This window comes from Montipora foliosa, chromosome 5, assembly GCF_036669935.1.
Source record: "Montipora foliosa isolate CH-2021 chromosome 5, ASM3666993v2, whole genome shotgun sequence".
In the NCBI taxonomy this organism is placed as follows: Eukaryota; Metazoa; Cnidaria; class Anthozoa; order Scleractinia; family Acroporidae; genus Montipora; species Montipora foliosa.
In genome coordinates this window covers 32,849,198-32,862,831 of record NC_090873.1, presented here as the reverse complement: position 1 = coordinate 32,862,831, position 13,634 = coordinate 32,849,198, and the positions used below count along the sequence as shown (strand labels likewise).

Here is a 13,634-nt window from a genome sequence, read left to right as displayed (position 1 = left end):
AATGTAGTGGTCGTATTGATTTATCGGGTATTTTAGTTCTAGGTAAAACAATCCTGTCCATATAATAAGTAAATTTATCATATAAACACCAATGAAATATCAGGTGAGAACATGATATCTTCACACGTGAAAAGAACATGATTATATTTTTTTTCCGAGAGGGCACGGTATCGAATCCTGCAATCTGATTGGTTCTTCGCGCGGTCCGGATTGGCCACGGGCACGGTAACGCTCGGAGAGGTTTTGTCCCTCACCTTAACTTTTCATTTTTTGAAAACGAATCCCGTTTACATACAGAAGTTACTTTTTATTGGACAAGAGGTTTGGAAATTGAATTCAAATAAAAATATTTCTCCTTGAAACGTTCAGTTTGTAGGTCGCTTTAATATTACATTCGCTAACAAGCGCGATGCGAGTTAACAATTTAAAAAGTGATTTCAGAGAGGAAGGGAGAGAGAGGAAAAAAATAAATAAGTTATTTACCAGCTAAGGGTCGGTCCGCATAGCGAAAAACGGTGACTTGCACCATTTTCAAGACCTCGGTCACAGTTCTTTGCTATACAGACCTCCCAGCTGGCAAATAACATAGGTATTTTCACGCGTGAAAAGATCACCGTTGCTATGATTGCATTATGAAACACGATCAACGACACGACGGAACAGAACAACAACAGCAACTGTTAAGAATCCTAACTGGCCTGAGGCAAACCAGTTGGCTATTTACAAGTGCAGCTGGGAAGTTGAACCAGGCACTACCAGGAACAAAATCAAGGAGTGGTCAGAGCGAGTCTTGAAACTGGGATCTCAGGATCTCAAGGCAAGCACCCTAACCACTGGGCCACACTGCCTCCTTATGTTAGTACTACAAAGTAGTTTACCTAAATGGTAGAAATGCTGCCGAGGGGAAGTGAGATTTCTTGAGATCAGTTTTAATAAACGGCGACAAGACAAAATGAGGGGACAGAGAAGGAGGCTCCCGGTCGAGCCCTTGGGATATGTCATGTCCACGAAAGTTATTTTTAGACGAGCGGAAGTCTTCCGAGACGTCCGCATGCACGCCAACCTCGGTCCGATGTTTGAAAGAAAATATATATTCATCAGCCTTCCACGCGTGCCATCATTTTCTCTTTTCACTAAGAACCTGAGAGCGAGGCAAAACTGCATGCGGACGTCTCAGAAGACAGACTTCCTCTAGAACAAAGACCTCCGCTCGTCTAAAAATAACTTTCGTGGACATAACATATCCCGGCCAACGCCTTGAGCTTCCCTCTCTGTCCCCTCATTTTCTCTTGACGGCGACTACTATGATTCATGTGACTGATTGAAACTGTTACTTTTCCCTTGAGAAGACTCCTTAAATTACTATTAACTGGACACATATATCCAACCCTTTTATCATCTTGGTAATCAACGTCCCGATTACTATATTTTACAATTAGAGGGACATTTTACTTCCACATTATGCGTTGACACAAGAAAGTCGGACCATTTGAGAACATCCCCATTGCCCAAGTTACAAATCTTGGACATGCGCAGTATCTCGTCATCACCTAAGACTCGGCTCCACAAATTCATTCCACTGATATTTCCTATGAAGCTCTGATACTGATTAAATAGGCTAGGCCCTGGGTAACTGTCTTGATCTTGGCCAATTATTAAGAGGCCTCCACCACGAATGACATGTCCCTTTTTAAATCCGCTTTCACTGTTAATGACTTTGCCGTTAACGGTCAGATTCCAGGATCCACCTTGATTCTCCCACTTGACGCAAACATGGTGTCTCCGTCCATCGTAATAGTTACCCAGACCGTATATGCTAATGAAATAAGAACAGCTTAACGCCCGAACTACGGGAGTATTCCTTGAAAGTTCCTTAACTTTTCGAGCTTGTTTCGGGTGACATAAAATGCATTGTATTTTCAAAGGAAGGGTTTTCATGTCATAGAACTTTACTGTTGTTTCGTTTTCTCTGGTCTTCAAAACATGTTCAAACATCAAGTGTTCAAAACTGGCAAACATATCTTCGTGTATCAAGTTGCTTTTCGGGCCGGAAAAATTTCGGGGCTTTTGAGAAACAGGCCCCAGGGGATATAGACCCAACGGAGCGAGGTTGGTACATAAAAGCCCGAGAGCCAATATTTTTCAAAGCGGACCCGAACATGCGAGCCATAGACCAAAGAGGGAAAGATTCTTAGCACTCATCTGGACAATTTAAGCTATTATATCTTAAAAGAGAGAAATGATCCTCTCTTATAGGAGACAATTGCTTAAATTGCCCAGATAAGTGCTAGGGTCATTTCTTCCTTTCGTCTATAGCCCGCACTTCAACACACGAACTACGGGAGTGCTCCTTGAAAGTCCCTAAATTTTTCGAGGGGAAAGACACGAGCCAAACAAGTTGACCTGGTCCCAACTGTGTGGCTTCATAGCTCAGTTGGTAGAGCATGGGTTTGAATCCCGTTGGAGCCAAAGAGACAAATGATCCTTCGCCAAGGGAAAATTTAAGAAATTTATTAATCAAGTAAAACAGCGTGATCTAAATTGAAGATGTTCCGTGACCCGTGTGAACATTGGACAAAAACGAGATGTGAGAAAGGGTCACCTTCTTCCTCCACTGTTGCTATTTTAGAGTAATGGAAAAACCCTGTGAACGTTCCACGTTGCATTCGGATGCCCGGTATGGTTGAATTTTCATGTTCCATTTTTGCAAACATGGCGAATGTTATGATTAGTCGATCATGTGGGGGGGGGGGGGGGGGGGGAAGGAAAGAGAACACATCCCTATGCCCCATGATAGCTTTTTCCAAGCAGGAGCCCATTGCCCGGAGCCTCCTTCTTCCATATTAACCCTTTGAGAACACTTTCCCGTATCTCATCGCGCAGAATAGTCGGATATCATCAATTATTCATGAGGCTCTCACGTGCGCAATTTCAAACACTGCTAATAGCTTAACTAACCTTCAATACAAAGAAGGTAAAGGTAAAGGGTAAAGGTACACGTTATTTAACGTCGGAAGTTTCTTTACTCTCTAGAGAGTGCTCTCCCAGGAAGACGACGGTGCGCTCATTTTACCCCCCTCTTTCCATCAGTGCTCCGTTTTAAGGGTATTTAAAGCTACTTAGGCTACACTGAAAGGAAAGAAGTCGAAACAAGGCTGTCCGGAGATCGAACTCAGGGCCTTATGCACCAAGGCCGCCCACTAACCGACTGTGCAACCCATGCTTGAAAATGTATATCTTTGAGTGGCTCGGCGGCCTGTCGGTCAAATTCAATGTTTAAGAACGAGTAAGGTTTATCTTTCAGTGGCTCAGCGGCTCGTCGGGGAAATTCATTGCCAACACACCTCTTCAAGATATTAAATGAGCAAAGCTCTGGAAAGCGCGCGTAAATGTCAACCAATGAAAAAGTTCCGTGATTACGCTTGCTTTTTATTATTACAGACCTGACACTTTCGCTACTGTAAGTAAATGTCCGGAGAACAATAGCCATTCTGCGCGATGTTTTACTTTTAGAAGCTCCTCCAGGGGGGCCTTTAGTGGGTGTTTTCACAATAGCCAATCATAAGAGACCTATGGTTAGCCATTTATTACGTCACATACGTGACGTATGTGAACCACTTCACGAATGTTCTCATTCACATACGTCAGATACGTCAAAATATATAATAGCTTTAAAAACAGAAAGATAGAAGACAGAGTTGACTCAAGGGTACAATATATATAGAACCTCCGGTTAAAGAGCTCCTGTTTAAATCTATTTTAAGTTTCGCGCATGTTACGAAAGTTATTTTGGTCTCGTGCCCATGGGCGCGCAGTCAGTGATAACCAATCAGGTGTCTTCCTTAAAATACCCGCGCATCATGACTGCATGTGTTCGCTCCTCTCCTGTACTTTGTTAATCATCCAGGATCCTTCTACTCTACTAAGTTTCCAAAGCCTTTATTGTCAATTTTTCATTTTTCTCGGCACAATTCATGGGAGAGCTGTAGATTGGAGCTGTATGTACTTACCCACTGTACTCATCATTGATGACCAGGTTTTTCCTGAACAGAGTGAGCCCATTCGAATCTCCTGGTAATGCGTAACTGAAGGTAACGCCGCTCTTTAAGTCATTTGTTTGCATCCAAAAGCAAAGTGTAAACATGGAAAGGTCTTGCGACCACGTCTGGTTAGCATAGCTGTCAATGCTTTTTCTTGCAAAATACAAATCGTAATTGGACCAGCCATCTCAAAGATAAGAAAAAATAAATGAGAAAACTATACTTGAAACTACTTGTTTCACAAGTTTTTTTTTCCAACGCTGATTAGTCAATATCCCTCATTATTAAATTCTCATCCTCGGGTAATGAGTTTCGAGTGCTCTTATTGGTTCACTCAATCTCGGTTATCAGCTCATATACCTTAGTTTGACCTTATATGGTACGTAAATGATTGCGTTAAGCGTTACTAAACTAAAACTTAGTTTCGCCGGAAAGCGAAATTTCTCTTTGAATAAAGCCAAAAAAGAAAAAAAAACATTTTTTTTGCGGAAAGTTTGGATTAATTCCAATGTTTAGAAGTACGCGAAAAGGCAAGAAATGTTTTTGTGATGAGCGTACGTCTGTCCGACTAGAAGGTATTACACAACATCGCATCTTCATCAAGTTTTCTCGATTTCGCTCGGATTTTCTCGCTTTTTTCGCTCGTATTTCGTACTTCCAAATTTTTGGAGTTTAAAGAATTTAATAAAACAATTATTCCATTTGCGCTTGTTGGATATGAGACTGGTTATAGCCAACTCGGCGCTACGTGCCTCGTTGGCTATTTACCATCTCATATCCAACGCGCGCTCATGGAATAATTGTTAATTAACCTCAAAACTTTACTTAAGCAAAAGTTAAATATCAAACATATATTTACCTTTGCTTCTCTAGATTCTACTTTTTAATGTGCCTCATATGGCATGTAAGAGAAAGATGCTGGCAATCGTTTGTAACCATGGCCGAGATGGGCCTAGTCCTTCGATGACGTCATCAATTACTTTTCATCATAGTTTTGAAAAAACTTTGGCAATGTAAATTAGGTGCACTTCAGTTAAACAGGAAAGCGTTACCTGCCAGAAAAGATTTCACTAGGTTACTTACCATTACTTCCAGTACAACTGTTCAACTGAAAGAAAAACGATATTCAAGAATCCTAAACTGCTGCTTGATGTTGAAATTTTTGATATTATTTAGTTGAAAGCGTTTAAATAAGTCAAACTACTGACTAATCCATTCACTCATTGACTTAACCGTCCACTAATTGGGGTTTGCAGCTCCTGTGTATCGTCATCATTATTATTATCGTTGCATTTTATTCGTTATTATTCGATATAGATGGCTAAAGAGTGTGATTCTTGATTCCAGTAATGTAGCAGCTCTCGTAACCTGCTATTTATAATTAGACAGTAGCAAAAATACCATAATATTCTTTGTTTATCCCTCCAAAATTTTGCAAAAGCTTTGTTTTCATATTCTCTTGGGACTTACAATGGTCCCAAGATAAACTGGAAACAATGCTTATGCTAAATTTTGGGGGGATAAACAAAGATTGTTATGGTATTTTTGATACTGACTAATTTTTAAAGACTTTTACTAAAACGTTCAACTGATGATGTCAATTTGTTATACTTTAATTAACGTAGTGACCTAGTTATAATATCTTTTACTTCTCCTTAATACTGAACCGTTCTAAATTACTGTAAAAAGTCACGCAAATAAAGTTCACTGTTGTAGTTGTTACCTCAGCATCGTGGTAATAAGTGGTACCTTTTTCGGCTTTGTAACAATCAGGACAAGTGGCTAGGTTGGCGTTATTCAGCTGGCATTCACTCATTTTGTTCCAGCGTGTTGTTTTAAAGTTGAAAGAGCGACACCTTGTGTCCCGCAAGCATTTTGCACTGCACTCCAAGTCGGACGTTACTTGGTAGGAAGCGACGACGTTATTGTCTAGTGCGTAACCTGGAAGTCATTTAAGACATCCGATTAGATATATAAATAGCTGCTTAGAATAAATGGATGGATGCACGGATGGATGGGTGGATAGATGCATGAATGGGTGGCAACTGAAGTGGGTGGATAAAGGTTATTACGGATTCAGACTAAATATCTAAATTACTAGTTGGAAGACGTGGATGGGTGGGTAGATGAATGGACACTCAGGTGGACGGAGGAGTGGATGGATGGATGAACGATTCCCACTTTCTTTATATCAGTTTAGAAAATCGTAAGTTCTCGAGTAAAATTTAAAATAAACACGGGGTTGGAGTGATGTTTTGAAAGTTCTCAAACTAGAGGAGCCTTCAGGCAAGTTCTATTTGACAAATTTAAAACACCACTGGTGTCAATTTGTACAAGACGTTCGTGCAATACTTACGTTTATAATACACTCACATTTTCTCCAGGAAGGATTTATTTCTATATATAAACTGCGTTTAGATAAGAACACTGAATTTCATTCAATCTTAAGTGCTCTTGTCTGTATTATGTTATTTGTTCTTGTTTTATATTTTTTATCATGTCGTACGGTAAACGTTGTGACCACTACCAGCCCTGTTCTTTAGTTTTACTTTGCGGGACCGTTAGGGGTAAGCGCGTGGTACGGTGAAAACTTCGTAGCTTAATTAATTTTAAAATACTACTTCATAAATTTGCAAAACGATAGGAGATGGGAAAATAAAACGTAGTGTGGATTTCAGCTGCATGCAATACGGTAAAAGCTTTTTCAAGGATGAGAAAGGCTATTTAAGAAACTTTGCTTTCCATTAACACCTGGAAGTCATTTTGAAGATCCAAATTAATTCGTTTTTTGATAGTAAACTGACAGACCGTCGAGTGGACAATTTCGATAATACTTCAGCCGAAAGATTAACTGTAAGGGGTGTGGGGTTATTCTTATCTTTTTCAACCAATTGCCATGTTTCTCAGCCCCGCCATCTTGATCTTCGGGCAGTTGCTTTCTCGGTACCCGGCTCTAGTAAGTAGATATCGTCATACTATAATAATTGAAACAACAACTTTCAATGTCGTTGTTTAAGGCAGAAACGTTCCACAATGGTCAACACTAAAACTCGCTTTTGCGATGCTAACTCTCCTAGTTTATAAAGGGGTGCAAAACTTTTAGACACAAATCTATCGATGATCTTTAATGCTTGAAATTCTTCTTGAATAACGACATTAGAGGGGGAACCGATACCAATACTACTGAATGAAGACAACCAGATCAAGAACATTATTAACCCAAATGAAAGACGGTTTCATTTACACGTCAAATAGCAATTGTTTTGTAGTTTCAAAGGAGACCGCGGGAACCTGGCCCTTTCTATTCTCCTGTTACCAATGTGTTTTATTGTCAGCAATCAGCCTGGATAAGCTAAGATGACGCCTTTCATTTCAACGTACCTTCAAAAGCTTGAAATTGCGCAGATCGTTCTGTTGGACCTCTGTTAATGGCTGAATTCGCAAAAAGGAAGAAAGTGAAGATAAAAATGGATATTGCCATCCATAGGCACGAGATGGCAAAACTGGATCCTTCCATTTTATGAGACTTAAAAGCCAGAAAGGTCTTGTGAAAATGCAACTGGTCTTAGAGAATTTCGTTTCGTCAAAAGTTGAAAAGCGTCGCTTGCGTTTTACACGGTTTAAAATCTGCAAATGGTTTTTATTCAATCTGTTGATTGACCGATCTTACCTGACTTGGATAACCACGCACAAGTGCATGTAATTTGTCTGCGCTGGATTAGGGAGTTGCCATCTTGAGAAAATGCAATTATTGAGTCCCACTTGATAATATAATCAATTCAGGAGACATTATGAATCTAAGCAGAAGCATTACTGGGATCTTGAAAGTTGCCAGTTATTAAGGACAAGAGCCTGGTGGATTTAGGTTGACTATCGCACATGAGCTGATAGCAATCAGGCTTGAAGAACAATAAATACAACTTAGAGAGGCAGCTTACGTACGGTACCATTAACTCAAAGGCTTTGATGGTACCTCTAGATGATGATAATTGTTCTTTAATTATCACACACAGTTGCATGTTCCGATAAAGAGAATTATTAGGTTGGAAGCTTGACACATTTTAATGTTTAGGAGCGTGGCTAGAATTAAAATTCCAACCATGCTCCTAAACATCTCATCAAAAGGTACCGGCACGCGCGAAACATGATGTATAAAAAGACTCTTCTTTCTGCATTATATCACCTCTGATGAATGTTGGCTTTATTCAAATGGGACTCATTCATTTTGCACCAAACTCCAAGTCAGACGTTACTTTAATAGGAAGCGATGACGTTTATAGACGTAGCCTGAAAGTTGGTAAAGGCTTCACATTAGATCTACGTGGGTGAATGGATGTTGATATTGGGTCTGGTACTGCTACAAGGGAGATATTCTTACCAATTTGTTTAGTCATCCTATATCCTTCTGAAGCGCTCAACAGCCACGACACAGGGTTAACACATAATTTGAAGAGCCTTGGGCAAAGGGCGTCGCCCTGGGGCAAGCCTTGTTGAAACGTATCATCTCCGAAGTCTCAAGGCCTCTTGCTGTTCTCACTGAAATCTTCGTATTCCATCTTGAACTCAGCTTCTGAATAACTCTGCCGGCCTACCCAGCTTGGGAGCCTATGTCACATCTCCACTAGCCATGCATGGTCAACACTATCATACGCCTTACGGACGTCAACCCACGCCATGCTCAGGCTGCGCCTGCCACGGTGACTGTCTTGGCAAACTGCTCTGTCGATCAGTAAATTATCAACTGTCCCTGAACACCCCTCCTTTGCGCCTCTCTGTTCCCCTTCCATTAACCCGTATTCATTCAGGTCGCTATCCATCGGTCCCAACAGACACGAAGTAAACCATTTATATGTGGTATTTAGGAAGGTTATTGGCCTTCGGTTCGCGCTACAAAACTCTCCTGGCTTCGGTAGCAGTGATGTTTTCCCTTCCGTGAATCATAACGGAATGTCATGACTACCCTGTCCGATTTCCTGTAAACACCTGACTACGCCCTTGTGTAAGCTCTCTACTTTCTTCTGTCCGGCCCAGGGGCACTCCAATTTTGTTTCTTGGCTATAACTTTCCTTGCGCGCTCCTCGTCTAATGAAAACCCCTCGTTCCTGGGCTCTGGCACGCAGTTCTCAATTGCACGCATCAAGTCGGCCAACCACCGAACAGAAGTCTCTCCAGTCTCTTCATCTTCCCATAACGTTCTCCAAAAACTCGCCGCCTGGTCGACGTCTTCAAACATATCCGTCTCCTGTTGGTCTTTTCCTTCTGCCTGGTATTTTGGCCTCTCCTCGTTCTCTTGCTCGGATAACACCCTTTTCAGGTCAGAATACACCCTCCCAGGATCCTGTTGGAACTGCTTGTTCAACCTCCTTGTTTCTTCCTGCTTTTTCCTCCTTGCATCCACCCTCTTCAGCTTCCTTAACTTGGATTTCTCCTTCTCCATAAAATTCACTAGTTCCGCTGCAGATATTATTTTACAGTCTTTCAAGAGCATTTTCTTGTTCTTTCTTCCTTTTTTCGTTATTTCCTGTTCAGTTCAATCCGATCTAACTCCGCCTAAGCTATTGACAACGTCTTCCTTATTTCCTTGACTTGTTGTTCAAGCATCTCTTTGTCTTTCTGAGCAGGTTTTTTCCGTCCCGATCTACTTTGAACACCCTTCTTTTTCCATCCTTTCTTCAATAAAAAAGCCGCCACCACTGAATATAGCTATCCAAAGAGTGTTAAATGGATCCACCTCCGCCTGGATACCTGTGTCTTTCTGCTTCATTAATTCATTGCTAGCTCTATTAATGTTTGCAATATCGGCTCGGCTCCGGTTATCGAAAGAGTCATCTCAGATGCCCCTGTGGCGCAATGGACTAGCGTGTTGGACTTCTAATTGCAACTGCTCTGAGCTTTCCGAATTAATTATCTAGCTGGTGTGAATAAACCGATGCGTTCCTTCAACTTCTCCACTTCCATCCTGCGCATCTATCCTTCTCCCCACTTTATTTCTAATGGTCTCCCTGATATCGCCTAGGGTTTTCTCAATTCTGGCCGCCTGGTCTCGCATATTTTGATCTGATACGCTAACGGCGTAACCTTTTTCGTCCCATAACTCCTTCATCAACTGCATATAGCCCTTCTTCCTGCCACACGATTTTAGCGGTGGATTCTCTGATGCCACTAACTCCCTTGCATTGGCCTTGCACTCTATTAAGTCAATGCTCATTGACTCGGTCCAACTTATTCTCCCGGATCTGTTACAGCTTTGCTGTTGTCACTCCGCCATTATTCAATAAATATAAAGTAATCTACCAACTTAACAGAAAGATAGAATTTACGCTTAAGTCACCTCCTTGTGATAATCCAAGTAGAATAGAGTCTTCAAAAGATCTTTCGCTTAAACAAACCTAGTTTGTCATAAAAAGCTTATTCTTGAAGAGCTCGCTTCAACACGTCCACACGGTTTACTGCCATTATTATTATTATTATTATTATTATCTCCGTACTGAAATTTCAACAAAATCATTAAAACGCACTTAACAGGGCTCGAGTTTTCACGTCATGCCGTGATTTCTCCAGACAGTTCTGTTAGTGGTTTCAATCATGTACCACTGCCCGATAAAACATTTTGTTTGCAGTCGTAGTTTTGCGTCATTCTTGTCTAAAGTATACTGCTTCTCTTCCCTGAACAACTCCTCATAGACTGTCAGTTTGGGCAGCAGTTCACTGGGTGAAAGGGCATTGTTGCTGTTATTTTGTGACCCATGCTTTGCTTTTCAGGAAAATAGAGGTCTCGGTATCTCAAAAATGTCAGGTACTCATCGTCACACTTGTTGAGTTTTGCCCTCATTGTCTGCACTGCCTTTCAACCTCGTGCGCCATTGGATTGTTTGTATAGTGGGGACGAGGTGACATGTTCAAAGCCCCAAAGGGCTGCAAATTGTTTGAATTTTAATGATGCAAATTGAAGCCAATTGTAATTGATCAGAGTTTCTCTGAAAATAGTTGCTTCATTGGCTTGGGTAGTTCCATATTCATCAGCCCTTTCTCAAACTATGATCACTAACGAATCAAAACTGTTTTCGGGATCCCAATGCAAATGCAACCAAAAGTTCACTCTCGAAATTAACTGGAGATAACGCCGCTTTGTAAGTTAAGCGTCAAACCTTCCTACCACAAGCGAGCAACTGTTCAGTTATTTCCCAGGAGATGACTCTTCACCTTCTTCCTTGCTCGGTTTTGTTGGCGTGAAATGGCAATTTCTATATATGTCAAATCCTCGTTCAACGATGTGGTTAAGGTAAGGAGGGCCCACTGTTGAGCATCCGGTTTTGTTGAAGTTTCCGTATGCCGTAAATAAATTTCAAAATTAATCTTTAATTTTTCCCAGGAGTGAGACCGATTTCCACTGCAGATTATCGGTGGTTCACGTGGCTGCTTAGTTACGTCGCACGATCCGTGGTTATGCGAAATCGGCCGATAACAGAGAGTCCATGTTTCTCACGATTTGGTTTGCTATTTAGTCGTTACTCACTGTGAGGAACTATCCCACTTCTGATTCCATATTGTAAGGGCTCGGGTACTGCTGCAAGCGAGATCGAAGAGACTTGTCTTAAAAGCTTATAACAAACACGCCATGTTTATTTCTCTCCTTTGCCCATGACCCTCGATTCACTTCGTAGCCGCGCTCAACAAATTTGCTGGAAAAAAAGAGAGAGAAAAAATTCATCTACTTTTTATAGTAGTTTCGCAAGACAAGAAAACACAATATTGTAGGAACACAACAATTCTATTGGCAAGATGGCAGACTCTCTATAGCACCTGGTTTCCCACGTCACGTGACGTAAACGTCACTGTCACTACACTACATCCCCCCTTACATAATACAAAACTCCCTATCACGCAGATAGGTTATGTCCAAATAATCAATGTCCAATGTCCGGAAACTACAAACAAATAAATTGGCATAGAGCCATCTATCAGATTAGCACTGGAGGTTCTGGATTTTAAGCACAAAAGGACACAAAGTCACTCATCCATGCTGAAGGGCGCCTAACATGAGTGGGCCTTGAAGGAAGGGGACTTGCACTGTATTCAGGAGGTAGGGTATGTTGCTTATCAACGTCGGTTGGCGGGGTCAAAGCAGTTGTTTTTACTTGTCTTCCAGTGGGCATGTCCTCTTCCTCGTCTTCTTCGTGAACTTCAGTGGCTTCAGTGGCAGGCTCCGGCTGGATAAACTTTTTCATATGGCTCGCGTTACGCAGCTTGGTATTTCCTTCCTGATCTTGTATCAGGACGGCATTGCCCTTCTTTTCCACCACTTTGTATGGTAATGGTTCGAAGTTGGGACACAGTTTGTTGTGACGAATTTTGTTGAGTAAGATGTGATCTCCTTCTCCAATATCACTGTATTGTGCTGACCGCTTGCTGTCTGCATAGTCTTTCTGTCGACGTTTCCCCCGCGCATCTCTTTCGCGAAGAAGTTGCTGCCATTGAGCCTCGGTGATTCTTTTACTTGGAATGGTTACTCTTGGGAGTTTATCATTGAGGCGTCGACCCATCCAGAGCTCGGCTGGAGACAATCCAGACACTGAGTGAGGTGTGGTTCGGTACTGGAAGAGGAAATTTTGCAATGCCTTTCTCCAGTCTTTACCTTCTAAAGTGGCAATTCTTATTATCCTCAGTAAACTCTCGTTACAGCGCTCGACTTGACCATTACTCTGCGGCCAGTAGGGGATTCCCTTTAGGTGAACTATTCCTAGATAATCTAGAAAGCCTTCAAATTCTTCAGAGGAAAATGGCGGACCATTGTCACTACGGACACTCTCAGGTATGCCATGTGTTTGAAAGATACCCTCCATGGCTCTTGTGACGTGTGATGTTTCTGTCTTTCTCAACAAGATAACTTCGAACCAGCGTGAGTAGTTGTCTACTACTACGAGCAAGTGGTTTCCACCGGGAATCTCCGATAGGTCAACGACAATGTCACCCCATGGAACTTCAGGTAATGTCGTTGACCTGATAGGTTCGGTCTTACTGCTAGGGCCGACTTGCTGGCAAGGGTGGCATCTTTTTACAAACTGTTCAACCTGCTTGTCCATGTTGGGCCACCATATCCTGGTGACCCTCAAGTGCGAGTGCAATAGTATTCTTCCAGAGGCTTTCTGGCATAATAATACGGTCGCCTCTGGGGACAAGCTGGCCAAGGACCCATAGTTCTTCTGCCAAAGCTTTATACATTGTGCCCGATAAGCGACTCCACTCTCTTGAGGCAATAGCTTGACGCACCATATGTAACGTGGGGTCTTTTTCAGATGCTTGCTCAACTTACAGGGGTGTTAGTGCTGCTGGTACGGCTTCACTAGCTATGCTGCAGGCATATTCTGTGCTTTCACGGGCATCATGGTCCTGAGCTGGACCTACTGGGAGCCGGCTTAGAGCATCCGCAGAGTTCTCTTTCCCCGAAATGTGCGTCACTACATAACGAAACTGTTGGAGGTATAACAACCATCTTTCAATAAGTGCTGATGGGGGTGTACTCTTGACGCCCGGACGGTTACCAACGGTTTGTGGTCTGTGCGGAGATCAAACTCCATTCAATACAAGTAGAGG

The 13,634-nt window shown here is 42.0% G+C and overlaps 2 protein-coding genes across 2 annotated transcripts; both read right to left on the bottom strand.

The window, feature by feature from the left end:
* Window positions 1–390: 390 nt before the first annotated feature.
* Window positions 391–7,627, bottom strand: LOC138003132 (serum amyloid P-component-like). The gene is made up of 5 exons (XM_068849092.1): window positions 7,422–7,627; window positions 5,764–5,981; window positions 5,124–5,148; window positions 4,011–4,227; window positions 391–1,816 (listed from the first exon to the last, which is right to left on the bottom strand). The coding sequence occupies exons 1-5, from the start codon at window positions 7,555–7,557 to the stop codon at window positions 1,423–1,425; spliced, it is 990 nt and encodes a 329-aa protein (XP_068705193.1). The 5' UTR covers window positions 7,558–7,627; the 3' UTR covers window positions 391–1,422.
* Window positions 7,628–12,028: 4,401 nt separating this feature from the next.
* On the bottom strand, window positions 12,029–12,583 carry LOC138004616 (uncharacterized). Its single transcript, XM_068851162.1, has one exon. It carries the CDS (start codon window positions 12,581–12,583, stop codon window positions 12,029–12,031), a length of 555 nt encoding a protein of 184 aa, XP_068707263.1.
* Window positions 12,584–13,634: the final 1,051 nt, after the last annotated feature.

Coding starts and splice junctions, on each gene's coding strand:
- LOC138003132 (XM_068849092.1), bottom strand. CDS start 7,557: ATGGAAGGATCCAGTTTTGCCATCTCGTGCCTATGGATGGCAATATCC. Junction 5,982..7,421: donor GCAATTTCAAGCTTTTGAAG/GTACGTTGAAAT, acceptor AATGACTTCCAG/GTTACGCACTAGACAATAAC. Junction 1,817..4,010: donor ATCAATGATGAGTACAGTGG/GTAAGTACATAC, acceptor TTATTTCATTAG/CATATACGGTCTGGGTAACT.
- LOC138004616 (XM_068851162.1), bottom strand. CDS start 12,583: ATGGGTCGACGCCTCAATGATAAACTCCCAAGAGTAACCATTCCAAGT.